The 15,392-nt window shown below is 56.5% G+C and overlaps 1 protein-coding gene across 1 annotated transcript; it reads right to left on the minus strand.

Annotated features, from left to right (window-relative positions):
• Nucleotides 1-4,496: 4,496 nt before the first annotated feature.
• DHX38 (DEAH-box helicase 38) lies at nt 4,497-14,953 on the minus strand. Its single transcript, XM_032195809.1, has 26 exons — nt 14,610-14,953; nt 13,970-14,157; nt 13,707-13,811; nt 13,125-13,290; nt 12,888-13,006; nt 12,665-12,741; nt 12,312-12,467; nt 11,196-11,357; nt 11,003-11,110; nt 9,969-10,081; nt 9,730-9,867; nt 9,278-9,464; nt 9,003-9,188; nt 8,403-8,543; nt 8,118-8,228; nt 7,922-8,038; nt 7,574-7,681; nt 7,343-7,455; nt 6,638-6,846; nt 6,397-6,551; nt 6,164-6,319; nt 5,954-6,088; nt 5,749-5,874; nt 5,267-5,362; nt 4,914-5,035; nt 4,497-4,751 (listed from the first exon to the last, which is right to left on the minus strand). The coding sequence occupies exons 1-26, from the start codon at nt 14,951-14,953 to the stop codon at nt 4,667-4,669; spliced, it is 3,723 nt and encodes a 1,240-aa protein (XP_032051700.1). The 3' UTR covers nt 4,497-4,666.
• Between the last annotated feature and the right edge of the window lie 439 nt (nt 14,954-15,392).

Genomic DNA, 15,392 nt, shown 5'->3' on the forward strand with positions numbered 1-15,392 from the left:
CAGAGCCCCGGCAAGGAGAGCCCCAGGCATGCCAGGACACAGAGCAGCAGGAGCTGGAGCCAGCACACGTGCTGGCCTCCTTACAGGCGCTGCAGCTGGACCTGGACTTCTGCAGGGGCAGAAACTGCAAGCGGCTGGTCCAGCTACAGCAGCAAGAGTGCGTGGCGGAGCAGAAACACCAGGACTTGGTCTTTCTGATGCAGCACTACCAGGAGGTGATAGGCAAGGTACCACCGCTGGGTGCAGCGGCTGTGGGCCAGGTTGCCCTCAGCCACATGTTCCCTGCAGCCTGCTCCATGCAGCTGAGGCACCATCCCTGCCCGACAGCCTTGCCTGTGCAAACGGGCAGTGATCAGCCCACCCAGCCCCAAAACAAGGCAGGCATTGTTACTGCAACCCAGTGGAGCAGAGCTGGGGGCCTGCAGTCCACCATGGTCCCCCTGACACCCTTCCAGTGGTGGCTCCAGCCATCCTAGCGTTGGTGGCACCTTGCAGCCCACAGCTTGGGAGACACGGAGTTGGGCTCACTGCCCTCCTCACAGGCCCACACCCCGCTGCAGATCAGGGACTACAGGGATGCCTTCCCTGGGGCTGCTGGGTGTCCATCAGTCACCACTGCAGCAGGAAGGGCAGCAGGCGGCTGTATGAGTGACCTGACGGCCAGGAGTCTGCAGCTGTTCTGCCCCACTTCTGGGTCCGGCCACGTCCCTCTGCCAAAGGTGTTCCAGGAGCCCATTGCTTGCAGGCTGCCCCAAACCAGCTGCCTCTGCAGCCCCAGCCCCTCTACAGGCAGAGCACAGGTGGCCTGGGGCAGTCCTACACCTGGCCACACACTGATGCTGCACCTCTCCGCAGGGCCAGAAGGATGAGGCCGTGCAGACAGAGGTCACCTATGCAGGCTCCCATGACAACGCTGACACCAGCCGTGGGCTTCCCAAAGGGCACGTGGAGCTGCTGGAGCAGGTCTGTGCTGGTGGCCCAGCACCCACAGCACCAGCACCTGGGGCTGGCTGGGAGCTGGCAGACAGCAACAGGCTGTGCTGCTCCTGCAGGTGGTGCTGGAGGCAGAGGCAAAGCAGTGCAGGCAGAAGCGGACCGCTGAGACACTCCAGTGCCGGGCACAGGACACGCTGCGGGCTGAGCACAGCGCTGCCAAGGAAGGTGGGGTGAGGGAGGAGAGGGACACCCAGGGCCACGGGGCTGGGACATGTGAGGGCTGCAGCCTGTGGCCTGTACCCCAGGGCTGCCTGCTCCGGCTACCTCTATCAGGCAGCCCAGGGCTTGCCAGTGGTGGCAGAGAGCAGCAGCAAGGGGACTCCAGGTACCCAAAAGGGTCAGCCAATGTGCCGCTGGAGGATGAGACGGCACAGCAGGAAGACAGGAGGCAGCAGGCAGTGCAGGCCTCCCCAGCAGTACCTGCACGTCCACAGCCTACAGCGGCACGTAGTCCCTCCTGGCAGGGAAAGGCTGAGAGCCTGTGGGCACGAGGCTCCCTGTGCACTTGGAACATCGCTGGCTGCAGGGTTACAGGGCAACTCTGGAACGGTGAAGAAGCAGTGCCCATAGCACAACAGGGTCTCCGAGTTGGGGGGAAGCAGCCCAGGGGGGCACAGGAACCCTGTGGAGAGCAAATGTCCCAAAGCCACACTGCAGGGCTGTGTGCTCTGCTCTGCTTCCACTGGAAGCTCAGGGAGGGGCCCAGGGTGGCAATGCCAGCCTGCCCCTGTCCCGGGCAGCCCAGAGTCAGCAGCAGCGTGCAGAGGAGCAGTCGTGCCTGAGCCCAGGGAAGGGCACGCAGCGCGAGGCCAGCCGCCGGGTGGAGGATGAGCTGCGGGCACTGCAGGAGCAAGCAGCCAGCAGCGAGGCAGAGCTGGCACAGAGCAGGTACGCAGGCCTGGTGGCCGGCTGCCCCCGGCACAGCCCCAGCCCTGCCCCTGCCCTTTCCATAGAGGGAAGGGGCCCTGGGGCTACCAAAGCTGGAGCTGGGCCCTTGCCTGCAGGGCACTGGCAGCGTGGCTTCAGACAGAGCTGAGCCAGTGGCAGTGGAAACAGCAGGTGACCCTTGAGCAGGCAACGCAACACATGCATGCCACGGCCCGTGCCAAAGAGAAGCTGCAGAGGAGCCAGGAGCAGCTCCACGCCCTAAGGGAGCAGGTAGGCAGCAGGCAAAACCTGCAACCGTGTCCCTGGATCAGCCTGGCCCCACAGACAATCCAGTACATGTCCAGTGCCAGGCACAAGCTGCCACGCTGTGGGAACTGGAGGAAGAGCTTTGCTGTCAGCAGGAGGGGAAAGAAAAGCTCCACCAAGAGCTGCACCAGGCAAAGGACTGGACAAGCAGCCTTCTAGAAAGAGAATAAATAGGAGCCCTGCAACGCAGCCTGTGCAGCAGCGAGGGGTCAGCAGGGGGAAGGAAAGCACAGCACCCACTAATGCTTTGCCTTTGCTGCAGCTGAGGGTGCGGGAGGATCGAAGCCAGGGCCTGCAGCGCAGCCTGGCTCAGCTGCAGGAAGAGCTGGGAGCCACCCGGGCCCGGGAGCAGCAAGGCCTGCAGCAGCTTAGTGGGGCCAAGGAGACCATCCAAGACCTGCAGCAGGAGGTAGCCTCCAGCAGAAAGCACGAGGCAGAGCTGCTGCAACAGGTAAGGGCACAAAAAGCACAGCCCTAGACACAGCCAGCCACCAGGCAGCGCTGCAAAGGGACAGAGCTGCAGAGAGCACTTCCCTGCTCCTGAGCAGGACTAACCCCGGGGAGGAGCCCAAGCTTGGCCAGCCACGCTCCCAGCCCCACCACTTCGCCTGCAGGTACAGGATGTGGCAACCCTACAGGCAGAGCTGGCCCAAGCCCAGCAGAAGAAAGCCAAGCAGGAGGAAAAGATTGCAGCCTATAAGGAACAGATGCAGCAGCTCCACTTGGAACTGAGGAAGCTCCAGGAGGCCCAGGAGCAGAGCAAGCAGCAGGTAAGCATGCCCTAAGCCTTAAGCCTTCCACCTGGCACCTGTGCTCATCCTGCATGTCTCCCACTGCCCCCCTCTGCCTCCCACAGGCCCACTCCCTCCAGCAGAGGCTGCAGGAGCTGAGCAGCCAAGCCCAGCACTGGCAGCAGTTGCACCAGGACAGTCAGCAAGCTCTGGCTCTGCGGGAAGAGGAGCTGGTTGTTTGCAAGGTGGAGCTGGCTTTCCTCAAGGAAGAGCTCAGCAAGGCCATGGAGCAGCTGCAGGACAGGACCGCGCAGCACCACAGCTCGAGGACAGCAGGAGTGCAGCAGGCTGAGCCCCTGACACCAGAGGACAGACCCTGGCCCACAGGCACGGCAGAGGTGGAGAGGACGTGCCAGGGGATGGCTCACTGCAGAGCCCAGGCCAACGTGGGAGGAAGCTGTGGCTCTGTAAGCAGCAGTAGGGCTGAACATCATGTTCTTAAGTAGCTGTCTTTGTTGGGTTGCTAGAAATGAGCCCCCAGCATGAAACTAACACCTCACCACAGTTTATAGCCAGTAGTGCTGGAGCAATGTTGTTTCTCTGATCCTGACAGCTCTCCCAAAACACAGGCAACTACTCCAGACCTGTGGCTCAGCCCCGAAGGCTGCTGCCCCAGCACAGCCTTGTTCCTGCACCTTCCTTCTGCCCTAGGCACATACAGGCTGAGCAGAGCAGTCATGTGGGGTCACTCACAGCACAGGGTGTTGTTTTTTTCAGGTAGTAACCCTGTGCACTTCCCACACCCTGGGATGGTCTAACAGCAGCAGGCCGCACCAGGAGAGGGAGCTGCTGCTGGTCAACATCAGCCAGTGTGCGAAAGAGCAGATGTGAGTAAGAAGCCCTAGCCAAGCAGAGAGAGGCAGGTACCTGTCTTCTCACACCAACTCACTCAGCTTACACCTCATTTTCAGGCAGTCAAGTGAGAAACGAGGGCACAAGACCCAGCAGCAAATCAACCACGCTGCAGAGCTGACAGGCAACAAGGAGTAAGTGATGAACACAGGGACTGGGTCTGAGCAGTTCACGCTGCCCACAGGGGTTTATAGGACAAATGAACAACTACTGCCTCACCTCATCTCCCCTGCTTTTCTTTCTTCCAGGCATCTTCAGGACACACTGGGCAGCTTGCAGGTAGAAAACAAGTACCTCAGGGTCAGAACACATGAGCAGCACCACAAGGGTGAGCAGATGAAGGTGAGCAGAATTCCTGGCCCAAACCAGTGCTGAACCAACCCTCCCTTGTGTACAGGGACAGCTGGGCACCAGTTACTTGCCCAGAGCTCTGGTCACGGACAAACTGCCTTTGCAGTATTCCAGGCCAGGTCTGTGCCAGGCGCAGGCTGTCTTTGCCCTCTAAGCCAGTGTAATTCTGTGCCTTGTCCCCGGCTGTACAGGGCAGCAACTTGACTGCACGAGCCACGCACAACTCTGCAGGGCTGCCTCTACCCAGAACTCAGCTCCGGGACGAAAAGTGACGCAAAACAAAACAAAAAAAAAGGTTAAAGACTGACAATCTTTAAACAAATAAAATTCTTTCTGTTCTGTAGCAAAAGTAGTGCCAAGCACCAAAACCTTCCAGGGCTACAAGCTGTAGCAAGCCTCACAGCAGTCAGAGAAGCTGAGCACTCCTAAGACTCAGCTGCTCTTGAAAATCTTTAAGCCTCGTAGCAATGGGCATTCTTTTCTCAGAGGCCAAAGCGGGCTGGGGTGCGTCGTGGTGTCAGGGGCTCCCCCTGCTCCTTCCGCCCAGGTGTGTAGATTTTAGTAGATCTGCCAGTAAAGGACAAGAGTGATTAGTGGAGAATACAAATATTAGTGGAGAATACAATTTTTCCCTGCACCAGGAGCACCTGTGAAGAAGTTGGAATCCTCCATGCAGCTCACTACTGCTCTTAAGCAGGCAACTGATGGCCAGCTAGTGCCAGCACCCACCTTGCGCTGCCCAGCGGGTTACGGCGCTCCTGCTCCTCCCGGCGGGCACGCAACTGCTCCTCAGCCAGAGCCATCTCTTCTTCCATGGCAGACACTTCCTCCTTGGCACGGCGGCGGTTTTCCTGGGGCAAAGCAGCAGCAGATCAGGGACTGGCAGGACTCTCTGCAGGCCCGCAAGTCTGATCCCTCCACATTCAAAAACAAAAACAAACAGAAAAACAGACCCCCACCCAGGAACAGGTATGCCGTATGCCGTGGAGCTGTGTGTAGCAGGGACCCCACTCAGGCAACATTCCTTTCCAGTGTAGTAGCCTGCTGTCTGTCTGTCAGCTGGGCCTGAGCAGGAGACTCACCTGGCGCGACTTGCCAGCATGTTTGATACTGTAGAACATGGGTCCCAGCTCTGCCAGCCACTCTCCATCCACAGCAGTGACACACTGCATGTATTCCTGCAGTGAAAGAAGGAAAGACCAGGGTAGGGATGACACCCAGCATCTGGACGCCATTGCCAGAACCATGGCAGCTCCCACCCTCCTCCACTTGCTGATGGCAGTTCCAAAGTTAGGACTTTACTCCTTCCAGACAATTCCTCCAGGCCTCAGAAGCTGCTATGGGCAGGACTTGGTGAGACTACAAAGATGTCCCACATATGCCAGGAAAATGTATCACAAAAGAGAAAAACAAGGCCCTACAGGCGACGGAGACATGTGCGGGCAGTAGACATGTGAAAGGCTGAGAACTACACCCTCCAATAGATCCTACCATCACAGCAAAGCCCTCTCACCTCCCTCAAAGCACTCTTTACCCTTCCTGCTAGCCCTCAGCTCAAGTTTACCTTGGTGGTCATGACCAGCTCATGATACACAATGTAGTCTGGTGTGTAGCCCATGCCAAACAGAGAGCTCGTGGGATGCAGGTGACAGGGCATGCCTGTGCGGATGTTCACGTACTCCCCAATGCCCTGCACAGAGAAGTGTGGTTAATACATCAGTTCCCAGCAGGGGCCTCTCATCCCCCAGACAGGTACAGGCCCCTCTTACCTTCAGCTTTGCAGCTTGATGGAAGTACGCAGCACAGATGCACTTCCTGACAACATCCCAGTCAGTACCACAGGATGCTAGGCTCATCCGCTGCTGCACCATAATGTCCTTGAGCTGGGCACGTACCTCCCGCACCTGCAAAGACGTGCAGCAGTCAGATCCCTCTCTTATGTAAGGCTCCCTCCCCCAACCTCTTTGCCACAGCCTCACCTTCCGCATGGCCTTGGCATGAATGAAGTGCTGGTTGCACCACAGAGTAGAGTAGTTGTTGTTTTTCCACTGCAGATAAACATTCAGGTAAGTCAAGTGATCGCTCTCTGGGACAGCAAACTTCTCCCGCACTTGGTCACTCTCTTCCTCTCGACCCTGAAGAGTACGCAAAGAACACAGGTTAGCCAGAGGGCAGGTAAAGGCCCTAAGCTGCTGGAAGAGCAAACAGGTACCTTAGGCCGATAGAAGATGGCAGGCACAGACAACATGGAGACAATGAGCAGGATCTCAGAGCTGCAGCCCATGTCACAGGAAACAATAAGCATTTTGGAGAGTGCAGGATCCAGTGGGAACTCCACCATGAGACGTCCTGTTGATGTCAGACCACCTGCAGGAATACCGTAAGGATCCATAGAGCAACTGGACAGGTCCTCAGAGTCCCATGGGTTGGCAGCCTGCCCCAGCAGCCAGTACCTGTGTTATCCAGGGCTCCCAGGATCCACAGCTGGTACATGGAGTTCAGCATGTTGTCCTCAGGTGGTGGATCCATGAAGTGGAACTGCAGCAGGTCCTGCACACCCAGGGACTTGAGCAAAAGCACTACATTGGCAAGGTTGGTGCGCTGGATCTCGGGCACCGTGGTTGTTAGCAGCTCATTCTTGTAGGCGCTCTGGGTGTAGAGCCTGGGGAGCAGATCCCAAGAGCATGTCCCTCCCCTTCAGGCCACTGCATCCCTCTCTGAATGAGCAGCAGTTCCCAACCCAGCCAGGCCCTGCACAAGGCAGCAGCTCTGCACTCAGCCAGGCCAACGAGCAGAGCCCCAAGGAAGAAGCTCTCCCAAGGCCACAGTGCAGCCTCCCCAGCACACAAGTGCCTGGAGTGCAGCACGAGGTACACCCCCCTCATGTACAGTCTTTCCCTGGTCGCGGACCAGTCTTAAAGCAAAGCCTTGAGATGGCTGCCTTTAGCTTGGCTATCGTCCTGAGAACATCAAAGCAGCTGGCTCAGCAATGCGGAACAGCCACAGGTAAAGATTGGCAAGGTAAGATCATCTCCACAACCAGTTCAAGACAATGAACAGTTCTCCAGTGAAGAAAAAAAAAATAATATATATATATATCTATATCCAGATGCCAAGCTGCAGTATGGCAGGAATAGGAACACCAGTGATGTGCCTACCTGAAGCAGTGACCTGGGCCCGTTCTGCCAGCTCGGCCTGCCCTCTGATTGGCATTGGCTTGACTGATGGGATAGATCTGCAGCGCATCCATGCCTATACGGGGATTGAAAACCTGCAGGGCACAAGAAAAACAGACTGAAGCAAGGAGAAGGCTGGGTCACTGGCAAAGAACTCCATCAACCCAACCGCAGAGATGACAGACATGAACAGTCCAGGAAACCTTTGCATACCTTCAACTTGCAGTAGCCAGAATCAATCACAAACATGATGCCATCCACTGTCAGTGAAGTCTCTGCAATGTTAGTAGCAACAATGCACTTCCTCACCCCATCTGGAGCCTGCAAGAACACCACGCACCAGTCAGTTTGTTGGGCAACAGCTTCTACACCACTGAGGAAGAACCCAGAACCCAGACAGGAGTGACTGAGTGACTGGAAGTTGAAGGGGGCACATGCTTTCCGTCACCATTCTATGTGCAATACAAAAGGCATCTCTGCACCTCTTGCTCATGCCAAATAGAGTCTTCCCTACACTAATCTCCCATCTGCCCAGTCCCATCAGAGAGTACGCATCAGCACCTTCTGGAAGATCTTGGCCTGTAAGTCTGATGGCAGCTGAGAATAGATGGGCAGTACAGCAAGAGCAGGCGCCTTCTCCAGTTCCTCGAGGTGCTCCACAATTTGCTCTGAGGTTACCTAGACACAAAGAGGAGTATTAACATAAGATTGAAACAAAAAATGGGTGGGACAGTGCCTGCCCTTCCATCCAGCTCACCTCAATGTCCTCCTGGCCAGGCATGAAGACAAGGATGTCGCCAGGAGCACCAGACAAATGGACCTGCAGGGCTTGTTTCACAGCAGCCTCCACATAATCCTCTTGTGGGGTCTGAAAGACACAGCCCGAATTACAGACACCAATAATCTCACCTGCCCCATCCTGTGTGTAAGGCTGCATCACAGCATGGGTACCCCACTGCTTTCCTCTCTGTCCACTGCAGAGTGAGGTACACCCAAGCCATAACCCCCCCTCACACTGCAAACTCTCTCACATTGACCTTACCTTGCTGAAAAGAATATCAACAGGAAAAGTGCGCCCAGGAATGTGGAAAATGGGAACGTTCCCGAAGAAGGAGGCAAACTTATCTGCATCCATGGTGGCAGAGGTGACAACAAGCTTCAGATCAGAGCGTCGTGCTACCACCTAGAAAATATATGAAAGGAAGAATAGACAAGTAGCATTTGTGCATGGGTCCAGGCTACTTCCACCACTACTGAGACAACAGGACAGGATGGAGCTTCCACCATACTCTAGAGGCACTCACCACTAATGCCAGGGAAGGCATATGCTATATAGCCCGTCCAGTTATAAAGATAGTCTGACACCAGCCAAGAAAGCCTTATACCTGCAAGCATCTCTGTACCTAGAGCTTCTTAGTTAGCCAGCAAGCCTCTGGCAACACACTAAGGCACATTTAAACCCTCAGAACCAAGGATCAGGATGTTTGAGCAGCAAGTGCAGTCAGAGATGTGGGAGCCTCTTCATTTCCCTTTCCCAGGCCTGGGAGAGAAGCACCACCTCTGCCGATATTCTGCCCAAGGACCAGTTCACGCGCCCTATGCCACTGTCTTAGAATCTTCCTGTAGCCCAACTTGCACACACCTCCCGTAACAGGCCAAAGAGCACATCAGTGTTGAGTGAGCGCTCATGCGCCTCATCCATGATGATAGCACTGTAGTTGTCCAGGTCAGCCTCTCGCAGTGACTCACGAAGGAGGATCCCATCTGTCATGTATTTGATTATCGTGTTCTCTGACGTGCAGTCCTCAAAGCGGATGGCATAGCCCACCTGGGAGGGCAGAGATATCAGCAAGTCTTCACCAGCCCTGTGCACTCACTGCCAACAGGCTGCACCCTCGCACGTGCTGCCAGACTCACCTCCTCTCCCAGACGCACTCCCATCTCTTCGCTGACCCGCTTGGCAACGGACATGGCTGCCACTCTGCGGGGCTGGGTGCAGCCAATCATGCCGTAGTCTGTGTAGCCGTCCTCATGGAGGTACTGTGTCAGCTGAGTTGTCTTCCCACTACCCGTCTCCCCTACCACAATCACAATGCTGTTGTCCCTGAAGAAAGGGAAAGAGTATTTCTTCGTACACCACAAAGAAAGACTTTTTCGTTTGCAGCTCTGGTTGGCCACCCAAGAGTTGTCCTGCTTTAGCAGGAGAACTGCCATCAACCAGACAAAGCAATTTTATTTTATTTTATTTTTTTCTTCTGAGGGTACAACTTCAAACAGGTCCTCTATCGAGGAAAAATTCTCACTTGGGTTCCAGTGATGTAAGCCAGTGCCACAGGGTTGCACTAGGACCAACTGCCTAACAACCGTACCTGAGGATGGAGAGCAACTCCTGCTGCACAGCAAAGATGGGCAGATATTGTCTCTGCTCCAGGATTGATTTCTTCTTGGCAAACTCACTCCTTGCTTCACTTTTTTCTTTCATGTGTTCAGCAAACTTCTGCTCAGTCCTAAGGAAACACCAGAAACCTTAAAACTGTCTCTCCACACACTTTGCTACACCTATGGCCCCATCACCAGCTGAACAGGAGCAATTCAAAGGAAGGATTACTTGTAATCCACTTTGCCATCTTCTGTCACCATCTCATCCTTCTCCTCCTCTTTCTTGATTCCCATAATGTCTCCCAGTTTTGTGCCTGCCAGCTCCCAGTGTTTATGCTGAGCCTGGGAAGGCAGAGAGCAGTGTAAGTGCCACAGTTGGGACTGCAAAAATAATTCTTCTGCACTCCTACTTGTAAGGCTAGGAAAGCATTTTAGCTTCACATTTCCTTAGTGCTACGAGAGAGAACACACATCCCATTCCTACATCAGGTCTCCCTCTTCCAACTGAACTGTGACAGACCTTTTAGACACTGGTCCGGATACAGACACTTCAAGCACAGGATGACCAACAGCCTCCTAAGACAATGGTTCCAGCTGCTGACAGTTCCATTAAATTTGCACTTACATCTACACAAATGTGAACCAGAGATAATCTTCCTGCTCTCAACAGGTACCCTCAGGTACTCCCAACTTTCTGTTTTCTTTCACCTCTTGTATCAGGAGGTCAGCTTCTGCCTTCATTCCACTCGTAGTACACCTGCCTCAAATCCAGCTCAGTTTCTGTTTACAATGTATCTGTGTTTTAACCACCACTATCACATAAGCTTTATAGAAAGTCTTTCTATTAGGCACGCACCCACAGACTAATACACTACCTTACTGCATGCTCCTCCTCAAAACTCTTTTGTTGATACAAGATCTCCCCTGCTGCCACCCACACTAAATGTTGTCCATCTGAGCTACCCTGTATTCTTTCACCCGTTCTCTTCTTTCATGATCCAAATGTCGTTTGGATCAAACTTCTCTGCACAAGTGCACAATTTACGTCCCAGGCAGTGCCTGAGGAAATCACATCACTACAGCTGCTTATGAGACAATGCAATGAACTGGGCTACCAGGATATCCCGGGTCACAAACACACGGTGGACATCTTATCACCGCCACCAAGGCCTGTGTTCTACACAGCCCCAACAAAGGCTGTGAAGCCCTACATTACACAAAGTCACGAACAGCGGGGCAGTAGGACAAAAGGTCGTAGCATACCCTCTTACGCTCCTTCTGCTCCCTATGCTTGCGCACCAGCTGGCTGCCTTTCCGAGCTATGATGGCCAAATCAGAAGTGGCATCTTTGACAGGGATGACTGGCTCTGGCTAGAGGAAAAAGGCATTGCTTCAATACAGACAGCTCACACCTGTGAGGCTCCCTGCCATTAGAACCTTCAACCACAGCCCCTACCTGCTTGGTGAAGACTATCCTCCCATCTAGGAATGGAGGCACCAGGTTATGCACCAGCAGATGCACTTTGGCTGAATTATCCTCTTCAAAATCTTCATCCACTTCAATCCGATGAACTACACCACTGGTCAGCATGCGATTTGTCTCCCATCGCTCGTTGTCCTGCAGGAAACGAAATATCAAAGGACTTTAGCTATTACTTTCCGTCACCTAAAACTCAAGAACAATCAAGAGACTCCTTTACACCTACCCCACAGTATATACAGCTCAAAGCAACTGCAAGGCAATAAATAAGGCAACACGGCTTGCTGCAAAGCACTACAGGACTGTGACCAAGTCATGATGGCATAAAAGTGAAAGCTAAAAGCAGGAAGCTGCTAAAGGCAAACCTGTAGCTGATTTGCAATACACACCACGGTTATGCCGCATGGCTTCAAGTACTGAAATGATCTAGGGCTGCGTCTGCTGGTCTTCCTTCCCCCAAAAGGGAAAAAGTCTAGAGCCCCACAGATGAAACTAAGCAAGCCTGGAACACGTATAACAACTAACACTGAAAGTTCTAGCCCAGGGAACCCAAAAACAAGCACATGGAAAAAACAAACAAACAAACAAAAAACAAACAAACAAACAAAAACAACTAACTAGAAGCAGCAGGATACAGGAAACACAGACTGGCCACACAAAGTATGTGGTTAACAGAATGGTCTCCAAGAAAACAGAGAGCAAACTGTCCACAACGCCCCAGCTACACACTGAAAGCCAGAAGCCTGGAGACAACCCTGCTCTTATGCTGAGATCGGCAGCCCTGAGCATCTGGAGCAACATCAGACAGCCCCAGTAACATGGCTTCTGCCTCTGTACAGCAGGAGCACAGCCCCCTGGGTTCCAGCAGCCTGGGACGCTGTGACCAACTGCAGTCACTAACTGAATTTTGCCCCATGCAGGAGATGCACGGCTGCACTTTCCAAGGGAATATAAAAGTTTCCCTGTGAGCTCATTCAGCCTGGGCCAGGACAAAGACTGCCTTCTTTTCTCTGAGGGCAAGGGCTCAGCCCACCCCACCAGCAAGCAGGTCTGCACACATTCAGAGCAGCCAGCTCTGCATCACGCCCCCACCTCATTGATCTGCCGCCGCTGTGCAGAGATGCGCTTCTGCTTCTGCTTGTGCAAGTGCTGCTCCCTCTTCTTCACATACTCCTCGGAAGAGTAGGCCAAGGGGTTGTGAAACTCGTCGTAGCCCTCGTCCATCATGTACCAGTCCCGGTCAGCTTGCTGGGAGGGGAGGCACAGCGCTGAGCTCCGCTGCCTGCTCGGGCTGTGCCGGGCCCCCCGCCGCTCCCCGAATGGCCGCCGGGGGGAGCCCGCCCGCCGCCAGCGGCCCCGCGGCACGGCTCTCCCGGTGCCCTGGGGCCAGCGGCGGCAGCCCGGAGCCCGGCGTTCACCGGGCGCCCAGCTCCCCAGGCTCCTACCCGCTGGTCGTCCTCCCACTGCTGCCGTTCCTCCTCTGTCTCGAAGGCGATGCCTTCCTCCCCGTCCTCACGCCGCCCTGCAGAAGGCAAGCTGGTCAGCGGGCCCCCAGCCCCGCCAGGCTGTCGCTTGTGGAGGGAATCCCACAAAACCTGCCCTTGTGCTGCACAGGGGAAGAGGACTCGGCCACCGCCCAGCCTCGGCAGTCCTCTGCAGACTCCTCACCTCTGCCCCTGGACAGCCGTGGTGTGGCCCCCAGGTGTCTCCGGTCGTCAGCCCACTCGTTATACTTGTACGACGGTGTGGGCAGCGGCGTCTTGTCTGAGCACCTGCTTCTTACAGACCTGTGGGAACAGCACAAGGAAGGGATCAGTGCCTACAGCACGGTGCTAATCTGACACACACCCTCCTGCCCTTTCTTGCAGAGCGCTGGCTCGCAGCCACACCCCCAGCTGCCGATACCTGTCCCGGTCCCTCCGATCTGTGTCCCGCAAGGATGATGCCCGGTGGCTGCGCTCTGAGTCCCGATAGGAAGGTGTGGGGGACGGAGATTCCCACTGTGAGCGGCGGGAACTGCTGTAACCACTGTCATCTTCCTCCCAGCTGGAGCGAGACGGCGTGGCTGCATCTACAAGAGGAGATGATGACTGACCACCAGTGTTCACACCGTGGCCTTAGGCACCTGCAGCCACTTTCCACCTTCTACTGCAGAGCACAGAGGGCACCCATCTGCTGTCCCTCTAAGAGAAGGAGCTGACACACCGACTCCAAGGAAAATTGCCAGAGGAACACATCTGTATCTCACAGACCCAGAATGAAACTCACTGGGCAGGGATCAGCCAGATCTTTGCACACAGCTGGCAGATCACTCCCAGTCCTACATCCAGGAAGAGCCAGGAGTTTTATGCCTGGTCTAACCGCAGGCCTTAAAAACACCAGATTTGTTACTCACGTTCATCCTGACAAAAATAGCAGGATTCCCAAAAAAAACACGCCCTTTCCCATTAGGTTTTACGTGAGAACTCTGCCAAGTCCCACTCCTACCTTTAGGACGATGCCTGGGACTCTCTGGTTCGCTTCTCCTGCTGCTCCGTTCCGATGAGCCGTCTCTCTCTGACCTGCTGCTGTGATGACTTCTGTCCCGCTCCTCTGGAGAGGGAAAGTACGATCAGATGCCCTGTGCACAAAGAGGCTTCCCAAGCCTACCCTAGAAAACACCCTGAGCACCAGTCACGGGCAACAAAGAGGCTAAGGAACAAGCCCCACATCACTAAGCAAGAAGAGTCACAAATATCTCAAACTGTTACCGCGGTCTCGTTTACGATCGTGGTTCCGATCCCTGCTGCGCTCCTTCTTCCGTTCCTTTTCCTCCTTGGAGGACGCAAAGACACCATGCTCACGGCGGTCTCTTTCCCGCTGCCGACTGCGTTCCCAAAACTCCTCGCTGACACCTCCTGTGTAGGAAGGTGTTTCCACATGCACGGAACGATAATGCCTGGAAAGGCAGAGCAGAAAGAAAGGTTACAGAACTGGGGAACAGCTAGCCTTTCAATAGTCTCCTGTAACTCTAGTCCTAGTCCCCGCAATAGCAGAAGCCTATGGTTGGGAACGCTCGCTCCACCCTTTGCTGGCAGCCCAGTGTGCCTGCCGCTGTTTTCAGACAGGAGCACTTCTAAGGAGGCTGCTGCTTCCAGGTATCAGGGGGCAGGCAACGACACGGACAGGACACCTGGTGCTTGAGGGCCTGACAGCACCTAAAAACACTCCCGGCCATCACGCCTCAGGGATGGCACCAGCCCGGGAGCTGTTCTGGGCCCCCTCAGGTCCCTGGAGACACCCGCAGCCCTGCCGGCCGCACGGAGCTCACAGCCCCGAGGCGCTGCGCTCCCACACGCGGCCGGTGCCCTGGCAGGGGCCGTGCTGCCGCGGAGGCCTCAGGGCGCTCACCTGTCCTTGCGGCCGCTCCGGGCGCTCCGGCCGCCCTCCTCCTCCTCCTCGTCGTCCTCCTCGGGGCTGCCCGCCTCGTCGCGGCCGTCCTCCCAGTCCCTGTAGGAGCACACCCGGGACCGCTTCCCGCCGGCCGCCGCCTCCTCCTCGCGCTCCCGCCGCTTCTGCGCCGCCAGCACGTCCAGGCCCAGCAGCGAGGCCCGCGGCGCCGGCGCCTTGAAGACGTGCTGCTCGGCCGCGGCGCTGCGCCCCCGCAGCACCAGCCCGCCCGGCCCGGCCTCGGGGCCCGTCCCGGCCAGCCGGTGCAGCGACCGCTCGCCCGCCTCCGCCTCCGCCTCCGCCATCGCCGCTACCGCCCCGCGCCGCGCCCCATGGGGCCTGGGGGCCGCGGCCCGGGCCCGCCCCGCCCCCGGGCGCTCAGCGACCGCGACCTCGCCCCGGTCCCGGCCCCGCGCACCACGGCCGCGGCGGCGGCACCCCGCGGGCGGACCGGCAACCACAGAGCCCCGCGGCCGCGGCACAGAGCGCCCCCGGCGGACTTCCGGCGGGGCGCGGGGTGACGTCACGTGCTCTCGGAGGCGCGGCCGGAAGAGAGCGGGCGGGGGCGCGGCAACGGCGCCGCCCGAAAAAGCGCCCCCCCCGGAAACCGCGGGGCACGGGCCTTGCTCAGCAAGGGGAGAGCCGGCTGCCGGCGGCCCGGGGTCAAGCAGCAGCTGCTGCCAGGAGGCCCCAGAGCAAACAACCCACAGCCTCCAGCACTGCGAGTAAGCAGGGCTCTTCCCT

This window comes from Aythya fuligula, chromosome 12 (genome assembly GCF_009819795.1).
Source record: "Aythya fuligula isolate bAytFul2 chromosome 12, bAytFul2.pri, whole genome shotgun sequence".
In the NCBI taxonomy this organism is placed as follows: Eukaryota; Metazoa; Chordata; class Aves; order Anseriformes; family Anatidae; genus Aythya; species Aythya fuligula.